The sequence below is a fragment of the Bacillus rossius genome, chromosome 17 (assembly GCF_032445375.1).
Source record: "Bacillus rossius redtenbacheri isolate Brsri chromosome 17, Brsri_v3, whole genome shotgun sequence".
NCBI lineage: Eukaryota > Metazoa > Arthropoda > Insecta > Phasmatodea > Bacillidae > Bacillus > Bacillus rossius.
Genome location: NC_086344.1, coordinates 24,545,139 through 24,557,375, shown reverse-complemented (window position 1 = coordinate 24,557,375; position 12,237 = coordinate 24,545,139). Strand labels below are relative to the sequence as shown.

The 12,237-nt window shown below is 37.2% G+C and overlaps 2 protein-coding genes across 3 annotated transcripts in view; one reads left to right on the top strand and one right to left on the bottom strand.

Annotated features, from left to right (window-relative positions):
• Positions 1–3,110: 3,110 nt before the first annotated feature.
• LOC134540958 (protamine-like) lies at positions 3,111–3,940 on the top strand. The gene is made up of 2 exons (XM_063384047.1): positions 3,111–3,150; positions 3,531–3,940. The coding sequence occupies exons 1-2, from the start codon at positions 3,111–3,113 to the stop codon at positions 3,938–3,940; spliced, it is 450 nt and encodes a 149-aa protein (XP_063240117.1).
• A 3,479-nt stretch (positions 3,941–7,419) lies between these two features.
• Positions 7,420–12,237, bottom strand: part of LOC134540611 (ubiquitin carboxyl-terminal hydrolase isozyme L3) — a 35,197-nt gene continuing 30,379 nt past the window's right edge. For both annotated transcript variants that reach the window (XM_063383448.1, XM_063383447.1), the window contains exons 6-7: positions 10,588–10,646; positions 7,420–8,315 (exon numbers count right to left, since the gene is read on the bottom strand). In XM_063383448.1, the coding sequence (XP_063239518.1) occupies positions 8,229–8,315; positions 10,588–10,646 (146 nt within the window). In that variant the 3' untranslated portion in view covers positions 7,420–8,228. The remainder of the gene's footprint in view (positions 8,316–10,587; positions 10,647–12,237) is intronic.

The following is a 12,237-nucleotide window of genomic DNA, read 5'->3' as shown; positions in this document are numbered from 1 at the left end:
ACTGAGTAAGTCTTAAGAAAAATAGTGCATAATTATATTTTTTTTAAATTGATGTTTCATTCAAGCACAATTTTTTAACGAGGAAAATTTAATCGCATATTCAATAGTTTGGACTTTATTTTGTTTTAGAATGTTTTATCATGCATGCAGTTAATACTGGAAAGATATTCAGGAAACAACGGCCAGCAAATAACTTTTAATATTGGAGGTACTGGGACAACACAAAGCATAATAAAATCAGACAATTATTCGTAACTAAATAAACCCAAAAATCTTCACGACTCGTACGGTTTTGACATGTTAATTATTTGGTACAATTCAGCCATTTTTCACTTCATAGCTTTCAAATGAAAATCACACTATGTATTGCAAATGTACGTAAAGGTAAGGGAATAACTAAGGCTACAAAAATAAGTACGAAAACGTTTTTGTAGTCATGTGTTTATGAGTGTTGTGGTATCCATAAGCTGACTGTCTCTTGCAAAGAAATTCATGTTGTTTGTTTAAAAACTCTTTTGACGGAGCTTCCAAAATACACTGTAATTTTATTTTGTAAATGGAACAGAAATGATAACTGCAAAATCACAGATATTTGTAAATATGTACATTTATATGAAAACATCTGTATTACTACAAAATATTGTTCGCAGTAATACTGGGTTCGGAAATTATGCAGTTCAGATTGTGGTCTATATAAAACAAATAATGGCTTGAAAATGCTATAAACCAAGTCTTAGTGGAAAACAACTTTCCTTGATATACTACCAACCTATAGTCTCAGTCAAGTCACTTGTGTGAACTTTGACAGTAGTTATCGCAAGTAGGACCAGAGGTTCCATTCTGCCAAATGTCACTTGCAAAGCATAACATGTTGTTTGTTTGCTAACACTGACAACCACATTAGGTTGTTAATAAACAATGTTGACAGAGCAATTGTGGCAGAAAGATACGCAGACTATTGGTACTACGTGTTTATTACTATCATTGAATACCAGGAGGTAGACGCGTTCTTTCACTGTCGGTTTACGGGCAGTAATTTTTTTTTTTTGTGAACAACATCGTATCTCTGTTTACGGCATTTGGTAGGAGTAATTTAGAGTGATTGCGAAGAAAGTTTCGTGGGACGGAAATGTGTAACCGCGGTGCTGCCATCTGTAGCGAATGGGATGAACCAAAGTTCACAAATACAAAGGGGAAACTTCATAGCATTAATTATTTAATGAATTTTAACAAGATGGGCAGTATTTTAGTAAAATTCCTTGTCGAAAATCCAAACCCAGGGTTTAATATTTTTTTTCAAAACTTTTCATTAAATAAATTTAAATTTCGGTCTGCAAATGGAATGATTCGATGGTCGACGTAGCTGCTGCGGCAGCGAATTCTAGCCGCGGTTGCGGAAACTACGTGTGATTCGCGTCAGGAAATCAGTCGAAAAGACTATTTGCGTATATTTATCACGCTCGGCTTTATTTTGAAGAATTCTAGTTAAATTTGTGTCCCAGTTTCGAATTATAAGTGTATTTGTAATATGAAAACACAGAATGCCTTAAACTAAATATCGTCTTTCTAAATTAAAGTACTAGGCATGGGCGTCGGACACGGTCGAATGTGCCCGAAGGATCTCGAAAGGGAGACCACAAAAATTCGTAAGTCCATTGCGCCCGAAACTACTAAATTATACTACTAATCGCTTTGTTAAAAATGTGTGTGTGTTTTTCAGTACCGTCCGTAAATAAACCAAAGTGGCACCGCGCACCGCTTTCATCAGCTGTGTTTGACACTTGTGTCGGCAAATCGTGAGCTAATATTGGCCCCGTGCTCAGAAGACAAGATATCCATCTGCATATGTTATGGGTTCACCTCATGGAGATTATTAAAAGAAAAGAAAAATTAGTTGTCTGCAAAGTCCGTTTACGGACGATAGTTTAACGTGACGTCATAACAAAACATTGATGAAATGATTGCATACTTTTATGAAAAAAATTGAATCATTTTTATTTTAATAATAAAAGAATAAATATTTGAACTTTACTAGTAGTCAGATTTTTAAAATGCAAGAATAATTAACCTTTATTGCCGAAATCGTTGTTGTAATAAGCAATGAAAACCACATTAACTTTTCTCTTCACTTTATAAACAGTCGAAGAAACAGTTCACGTGTAGATGACATGTAATTAATTTTAAAAACTGGCGTTTAGCTATAAAATTTAAATATAATTATGAACAAGTTTTCATATAAATAAACTATAATCAAATATCTATCATTAATTATATGAATCACCATAATTTTTTAGTCAATTGTAACATAACCTATTAATACTGCACTCGCCGACAGCGTAACGGAACAATGAGCGTAACGGGACACAGCATAACGGAACCATGTGCGTAACGGGACACTTTTTCGTGCCTGCAGCCGACGTTCATAGATTTATTAGACGTTGTCACGTCAAAAATTAATCCGTCAGTTCCACATGTCTTGGTCACCGAGTATATTACGGCCCGTATACTCCGTCGGCAACATCACGTTGTGTATTGTATTATGTGATGTTTGCTTATCTCCTTTCTCTATACCCTTCTTTTCACAAACCTTCTCTAAAACTCACCAGTCGGTACTCGTCTTTCTTCCCCCTACTTTTTTCCCCACTAGCAGGTCTTTTGTATGCTCGTGCCCACCTGATAATTACATGCGCATACATCAGAAAATGAGCAGGGGGGAAGGGACTCTTTTTCTCGAGTAAGAGTCCACTTCCGTTAATCAATTCCTCGCCAACAACGCCCTTCCTACCTCATCTCTCCCCCGCCGCGCGCGCTCCGAAGGCCCAAGGTTTTCCCACCACGTCGACGGATGCAGAGTGTTTGTTTTCCGAGTGACGCCATTGTTCAAAGAGACGACTGCCTGCCCCCATGATGGAGTCCTTATACGGGACAACTTCGGCCAGAGTGTGTCTGCGCGCATGCGACAATACGATGGGGCATCCCTCCCTCTCTCTCTCTCTCTCTCTACCCCCCCCCCCCCCCCCCACCTTTTCCGGAGCAACCTCCTCATTACACGGCGCGGTGCTGCGACTTAATTACGAGGCGCGTCCGTTTTCGTCTTCCCCGTCGGAAACATGATCTCCTGGGGTGCAGCCTGGGTGGCCGACGCTGACGGTACGTACGATGACGACGTCGACGAGGACGACGAAGAGGAGGACGAGGACGAGGATAGGACGAAGAAGAGGACGAGGATAGGACGAAGAAGAGGACGAGGAAGAGGACGAAGAAGAAGACGAGGAAGAGGACGAGAAAGAGGACGAGAAAGAGGAAGAGAAAGAGGAAGAGAAAGAGGAAGAGAAAGAGGAAGAGGAAGAGGACGAGGAAGAGGAAGAGGACGAGAAAGAGGACGAGGACGAGGAAGAGGACGGAGAAGAGGAAGAGGACGAAGAGGAAGAGGACGAGGATAGGACGAAGAAGAGGACGAGAAAGAGGAAGAGGACGGAGAAGAGGAAGAGGACGGAGAAGAGGAAGAGGACGAGGATAGGACGAAGAAGAGGACGAGGAAGAGGACGAGGAAGAGGTCAAGGAAGAGGACGAGGACGAGGACGAGGATAGGACGAAGAAGAGGACGAGGAAGAGGACGAGGAAGAGGAAGAGTAAGAGGACGAGGAAGAGTAAGAGGACGAGGAAGAGGACGAGAAAGAGGAAGAGGACGAGAAAGAGGAAGAGGACGAGGAAGAGGACGGAGAAGAGGAAGAGGACGGAGAAGAGGAAGAGGACGGAGAAGAGGAAGAGTAAGAGGACGAGGACGAGGAAGAGGACGAGGACGAGAAAGAGGATGAGGACGAGGAAGAGGACGAGGAAAAGGAGAGGAAGAGGACGAGGAAAAGGAGAGGAAGAGGACGAGGACGAGGACGAGGACGAGAAAGAGGACGAGGAAGAGGACGGAGAAGAGGAAGAGTAAGAGGATGAGGACGAGGAAGAGGACGAGGAAGAGGACGGAGAAGAGGAAGAGGACGGAGAAGAGGAAGAGGACGGAGAAGAGGAAGAGGACGGAGAAGAGGAAGAGTAAGAGGACGAGGACGAGGACGAGGACGAGGACGAGGACGAGGACGAGGAAGAGGATAAGGACGAGGATAAGGACGAGGAAAAGGACAAGGAAGAGGATGAGGACGAGCTCGAGGAAGAGGACGAGGAAGAGGACGAGCAAGAGGTCGAGGAAGTGGACGAGTACGAGGACGAGGAAGAGGACGAGGACTGTTTCGTCGACTGGTTATAAAGTGAAGTGAAAAGTTAATGTTGTTTTCATTGCTTATTACAACAACAATTTTGGCAATAAAGGTTAATTATGCTTGCATTTTAAAACTCTGATTACTAGTATAATTTCAAGTATTTATTCTTTTATTATTAAAATAAAAATGATTCAATTTTATTCATAAAGTATGCAATCATCAATGTTTTGTTATGACGTCACAAACTATCGTCCGTAAACCGACTTTACAGACAACCAATTTTTTTTTACTGGATTGCACAGCGCAGGTCTCTCGTAAACACATTGGGCAAATATATCAACTCCCGACATGTTCTCGTGTGAGGTAAACTAATGAAGTGTGAACTGACAACTGCACAGTGTGACACCGATGTTTTCGCTTATCTCCGGTTATTCTGTTGGATTGCTGCGTCAGCATTGAACACTGTGAGAGCTCGGTTCCCCGGAATTTCTCACCAAAGATAAAAATAACGCGACATGTGATTTTTTTTCCCCTGTCCAATCATCCTGTCAACGGGTCAGTAAACATTACGTGGTCCTTCCGTTCAGAGGGAGCTTTTTTAAAACTCTTGCATTGTTAGTAAAGAATCTAACTCGTAAACTTTTTGAGTCGGTTATAATTGTTTAAAAAAACACTTTTATATTAAAGGTTACATTCATCAAAATTTTCCAAGTTGTTATGCTAATGTATTAAAAATTTTAATGTCCTAAATATTTTTTTTCATTTGCATTATTTTTAAAATCTTGCAGAGAATTTCATTTTAAGCCTAGGTAATGTTAAATTCTTTGCAAAAAAAATTAACTTAAGTATGAATAAAGTAAATGTTTTTTTTAACAGCATTAAATTAAAATCGGTTAAGCACAAACTACAAACCTTTACTAACACACACACACATACAGAAATAATATCTCATAAGCACTTCCCACACAAATAAGCTAAAAATTAATTACGTGCATGATTTTAAACTTTTTTCACCTTTAAAAAAATTAAGAAATTTGACATTTTAATTTGCATTTAGAGGTATATATATTTCCAATTATCTACTTTTGTTTTAATTAATCTCTAATAATGCAATGACTTACGTACATTGTTTGAAACTGTTAAATCTTGAATATTTCTCTAAATTAAATCATACATCACTACAAATATTCAAATTTGTATGTATAATAAATAACTTAGTCATTTTTCTGTAAATAATTTATGCTCCTGCTAAAGTGGAACAAAGCATGCTTGCACACTCAGCTGCATTGAGCATATTTTTTTTAATATCTTTCTATCAATAAAAAAAAATATTTTATACATTTTATTTAGTGCTTGGATTTATTCCTCATATATAACGTTACTGATGCCCGAGACACATTCAGCAGAGGCACACAAAACTAGAAATATTTCACCGGTTATCAGAAAACAAATGTAAATTATTCTGCTTGTGGCCTTTTGACACAATATTTAAACAAATTTTATCAATTGATTGTACTACAAAGAATGAATGCAATGAAAATTGAAACATTTTTTACACACTATTGAACCCAATTCAAAATTTAAAAAACCTTTCAGAAATTCTTATTAGTTTTAATCTTCTTAGATTATATCATTGAATTATATTCAAAATCACTGAAAAAGGTACATATTTGTAATTCCAAAACTCGTTATAGGATTTCATCTACTTCCACATTATTTGCAGCTATCACAGCTAGTCCTGCTTGGAACATACCCACCAATCATCTCTCTGTCTTTAAGTCCAATCCTCTTCTCCTTTTCGCACTTTCTTTACCCCATTTATCAACATGTCCCTTGATCTACTTCTTGGTCATTTATCCCACACTTCCATTTAAAATTTAACTTAATCTGTATGTTCTCTTCAGTCATTATTCTCTTTGCAAATCTTGATGCCTCAATCCAGTTCTGAAGTCTTCATTTACTATACACCCACCCCTCAAAGTAACGACCTAATTCATTCCAAGAAATCAGAGCAATAATCAAATAAGTTTTTTTCTCTCTCACAAATGTATGTTAATCAAAGTAACTAATATTCCAATCAGTTAAGTGTGATTGCTGACAAACATTTTCATCATTACTACTGTTAAAATCAAATTACAGTACAGTTCTAACATGTGTAATTATTTTAAGTACATTTAGGTAAATTGAGTAACATTTCAAAATTAAACAATCTAAAATTAAATTTAAAAAATTCACGGACCACATTGTTTACATAACCATAGGGCTTGGGCATAACATTTCTAAGAGGCTCTAACAACATTCCTGAGTTACAGAATAATAATATTATTGATATAGGAGATATATTTCAATTCTAATAAGATATAAAAAAAACATACACTAAATGTTTTCAATTACTAGAAAGATTATTCAACCTGTTGCTGTTAATGTTTTTCCAGACACTTTTTTTTACTAAATGTGTGTGTGTGCCATGATTCATGCATCCTAGTAGGCGTGAGGTAAACTAACCCTGAAAGCTTCTGGCTTCTCCACAGAGCTGCTGTTGACATACAGAATGGCGTAACACAAATGTTGGCTGAACACTCGAGCCATTGTAGGGAGATAAGTATAAAATGAAAGAAGTGATTAGCAATTAAGGAAAGAGCAAAATATTGTTTGTTGATTTGTCACATGATTTGTTGCATTTTATTTAATTCTACACCAGCGCTATTGCCAGTGTGCGCGCACGAAAATAAAAATCAGCGTAAAAGAAAAAAGCGCTACTTCGAATCATTCCGTAATTTATTGGTGTCATTATGTACTTCAAAACCACGCAAATTGAACAGGGTTACTTCTAGGAAAGGATTTATCAGTAAGTTTTACAACCTCCCTGCTTTTCAGAAATGTTCTTTTGCTTGCATGCATTATACTAATATCTCCCCTCTTCATTACACATGTTTCTGAATTACAATAATCTAATTTTACAAAGTGTAACTTGGAAAATTTTACCAAATAATAGAATTTATTGAATACTTTTGATTGCAGCCAAACAATTTTTTTTGACTAAAAATAATCACCTAGTCAAACAAGTTCTCTGAATGTTCACTGCCAAGTAAAGCCACTATGAGCTATAAATTCTGCTTCTACAAAATGTAGCTTGGTTAAAAGATGAGTAAAGCATTATTCTTTAATACATAATCTGTTTGGGGGAGGGTGACAAAACACAACAAGTATCTTCTATTCTGAGGTGTCAACTTTTATTTAATAATAAGACAGTACATACTTTCATCATTGAAAGCTTAGGCACAAAACAGCGACCACATAATTTAAGGCAGCTAAAAGCACAACTTTGTATTTACAAATCGTTTACATACAAAATAAAGGAGAATGAAATATAATACTAATCAGTACATTCGTGAGTTCACTCCAAACAAAAATTCAGTCAAATTCTTTTCGAAATGGCTCTCTTTGGAAACTAACGTCCACTAACAGACTTAAGTCTAGACACAATTTTAAGCAATCAGCATTGCTTACGAAACCACTTTACTTCAGTAACAGCATAAATTTTCCACCAACCTTGCTTAGTGATATGTCCTTGTATCAAAAATCAGTCTACAAAAACACCTGCCAAAAATGTAAGACAAACCTACATTTGTAGATATTTAAATGGGATTAGAAAACTGGCCCACAGAACCTTGTGTCTCAACACCAAACTGAAAAAATATGTCAACTAAAGAAATATGTGATTAAGTCTAAATGCACAACTGAATTTGAAAATTCAATAAAGAACTGAACAATTTGGCATGAATAAACAGACAATCCTTCGTTGAAACAAGCAACTTTTAAAATGCACACTTCTTACAGCAAGTAATTTAGAACACCACGCGACAAAACAAAAAAAAACTTCTGCAGCGGAAATTTGGCGTGAGAAACACGCATGAGAGAACTATGTATAACGTGTGTACGCAGGTTGAGACAGAAAGCCAAAAGTCTGAGACTCATCACAGGAATCAAGCGAACAATATCACATTGACTGAAACGGCTCTAGGCTTCACCAGTGAGTGCCACAACCGTGAACTGGATGTTCTCGGGATCGCGGTCCATGTACTGCTTGCACACCTTCGCAGCATCCTGCAGACAAACACCAAACAGCACGATCTAGCAGTGATTGGCAATACGCATGAAACCAACAATGATGCAATTTCCGATAAATCTCTTCAACAGGGCCGAGAACCGATAGACAACAAATTCAATAAATTTCGTCAATTATCACCCTGCAAGTCTCCAGAAATCCAATATTTGTAAATAACAACTCCGTACCTTGGTAAAAATTCTTGATCGAAAAGATTTTTGGTAGATGACAAAACATGTATTTTACCACATAAAATTTGTGCAATGCACAACACACATTATGCTTTGAATAATTACAACTAAACACAACATTCAAGTATAATTAAATTACAGAAAAATTGGAGCAAAAGATGAACACGGAACTCTAAAAGGGTAAATAGAAAAGATGGGCAACACCTGACTGGATGAAATTTTACTTTTTTTCATGAGTATCAGTTTTTTTTTAATATTGGTTAGAAACAATTGCATCAAAATCCGGAATATTGGGAAAATCTGCCAATACCAACACTTAAACGATTACATCAGTACATCACTAGATTATAGACTACATTCTCCTCAATGACGCTACCCCTGGTAACTACAGTATAGACTTGAATAGAGGCAAAAATATAGGTCTGTCTGGGATTGCATATAAAGGAAAAATCCAAGTAGACTAACATAAATAGGAGCTTAATCTGATAAATATACTTCAGCATACATAAAACAGCGTTAAAATAGTTTATAAAATGATTTACGTGTCCTGACCACATTTATTTAATATACTGTAAGTCCTCGGTTTACGTCGGGGTTACGTTCCTGAAAACCGCGACGTAAATAGAAACGACGCAAAATGAGCCATGTTTCATGCCACCTGCCACCGGCCGGCCACGGCCCAAGGTCGGCCGGAAGGGGTAGGAGAAAATGCTGTGTCGTTGCGGGAAGTAGATAACACTTCTACGTGCGAGATACGTGGGTGGCCGAGCGGGCGGGCTGGTAGTATTGCATCACCGCGCGGAGAGCAGCGGAGAGCAGGAAGCGTCCCTCATGATGTATGATAAGGCGGTGAACGTGTAGCTTACACTACATAGCATAAATTAACTACCGAAGGAAACAAAGAATTATAAACGAATTATACACGGTGTTTTGGTTAAAATAAAGATTTACGGTCATTGTAAACGACGTTATTGTGAATCGGCGACAACTTAAATTGAAACATGAGTACTCAAACATTAGCGAAGTTAATCCGAAACGACGTAAATCAGTACGACGTAAATAGAGGACTTACTGTATTGCATAAATATATATAAATGTTTGTATGCACAATTTTTTTCCTCGTCAACAAATGGGAAAAAATGAAAACATATTTGGTTGTAGGATAAGCAACCCATATAGAAAAGAATTAGGTGGCAATTAGGGTCAAGAACATAACTAAGGGAAAGCCTAGCCACGTGCCCCTGGTACCGCATTTAGAGGAAGGGGGTAGGGGAGGGAACTGGCAAGAGTAATTTTTACTATAGATATTTACTTGAATATCATCGTGCCGGAACACAAAAATGTTGGAAGGCAGATGAACTGAATTATTTGTAATGAAAGATACAATCATGTCCATAGTCACATGTTTACAAGAGAGTATTTTCCGCGTACCATCCAACTTGCGATGGTGCAGTGGCACATACCAATTAATAATTATGGTACAAATGCAATCTAGACTGTATGTCTGGCAACACTGCCATAGAAGCCATGGAGCGAACTCCCCACAAGTAAGCGAATATCAATATCTCACAGATAGCATGCCACGTGCGCTCTCTGTCAAGTGCAGAGTTAACTACATTTGATGGCCCGCACTCTTTCGTGGTGTGTAAGACGATAGTTACGCGTTCGTTCGGGCTCGCATTCAGATCACAGATTTTGTTTTTCTATTTAAAGTTGAAGAAAGGTTTTTGTTGCATGACTTATTTAAATTGTTTGGCATGCTCTTTTATACTTCACTTTTTAAATAAACGTACTTTACATGAATGGGTTTTGTTTTTATGAATAACTTTACCTAACAAAAATTTTTTTTCCCTCGCATAAACGTCGCACCCCTACTTTTCAAACTTGATTTTAGTATAAAATGTGCGACGATTATGCAATAAAACACAGTACTACAACAAATGCAGATGAAAAACCATTAACAACTTGTGCCATCTTAATGAAATTCCTGCTGAACAACATACTAAGTTTTGAGAGCTAAAGATATAAAAAAAAATTAGAAGTTCTACCAACATAATCATCTAGATGTCACTAAACTTACCTCGAGCAGAGTATCTGGTGAAGATTCTCCATGGTTTATGGGAAAAGTCTTGCGTCCATCTAAAAGAAAATACAACAATGACAATGCAGCCACCTAGTGCAAAACACTAATAAAAAAGTTATAAAATTATTCTGTTTTTTTTAAACAACTCTTTGTAAATTTATCTCTATCAATTCACAGAAGCTGGCAATCATCAGAATTATTGGAATAAAATTCCATGTTGGATTATTTACTGACAATTCATGCCCAACAAAAGATTTGGCAGTGTTATAAAATCACAGTAGTTTGAGATCAAAATACTATCAAATTTGTACGTAAGCATGCTTAGATGTCCCCCCCCCCCCCCCCCTTTTGTTAAACTACGTGAGTACAGTAAAAAGCCTGAGTACTCACGAAAAGAATGAAAATCAACAGAATTTCAAGATATTAAAAGTTTCTGAATTTTTTGAGGTGCCTAAAAATGTCAACAAAAATGGTATTTTCCATTTACATTTTGTTAGCACAAGAATAAATTCCAGAAATTTGTTGTGATTTTTTTTTGACATTTCCCGTAGTTCCCTGACAAATTCTGACTTTTTCCAGTTTTATAGTCGTGTAGCAACCATGTTACTGTGCTTTATATGAATAAATCGATGCTTTGGAATGGTTCATACAATGTCTATCAACCAAACGAGAAAGTATACACAAGGATATCACTCCTAGACTTTAGCAAAGGCCAAAAAAACTAATTCCATTTTCTGTGTCTCATTGCTAGAAAAAAAAAAGAATTCACAAAATTATTTTACCAAAGACCAGAATATCTGAAGTCTGATTGCGAAAAGGTCTTCTCCTCATAACCGCGCAAACAATAAGTTTTAGAAATGCATGCGCAAAGCTTTTTTTCCACAGCTCCTCGCAGTAAAGCTGAATATTTTGTGGAGATAAAAATTTTAAACAGTAGATAGACTTCTCAGAAATAAAATCTCAGGCAAAACAGGAAATAAAAACTTCCTCAAGGGTGGAAAAATAAATGTGTAGTCCGAGTTGTGCACGGCCAACTTTGTGCGTGCATTCTGAGCATGACAAAAATGTGGTTATCTGCAACTCAAGCAGCTTTGCGTTTGGGGATGAAGGGACACGTGAGATATGCTAGCAAGAGACTGCCCATGGCCAGGGGAAGAAAGGGGCGAAAGTAGAACAAGGAAGCCACTGTGCCACGGACCTGCCTTCAAGGTGAGTGGCTACACCACAACTATTACAAGAGTCGTTCTAAACCACCGTTTAAAAACTGATTAATTTTTCCATTCCATTTTTTTTTTCAGTATACTGAGGTTTATATATCGTACAGTAAAATCTCTTTACAACATACTTTTAAAAACCTACCTATCTAGTACTTAATAATAAAAGTACTTTATACTGAACCGTTACTAAATGTACCTGAAAACATATACGTACTTTTAAGTGAGAAATCCTTTTTATTGAGTTACTTTATAAAGAGGTTTCACTGTAAGCAGCTTACAATTCAACCCCTTGAATTATGCAAGTTCAATCCAATATCATGCTATTTATTGGTTCCATTTCTGGTGGGATTTAAAATGCCCAAATTCCCCCCTCCCTTCACCACCACCCAAAATTCCTGACGCAAGCGATGTGATTGGCGTCAGATTATAG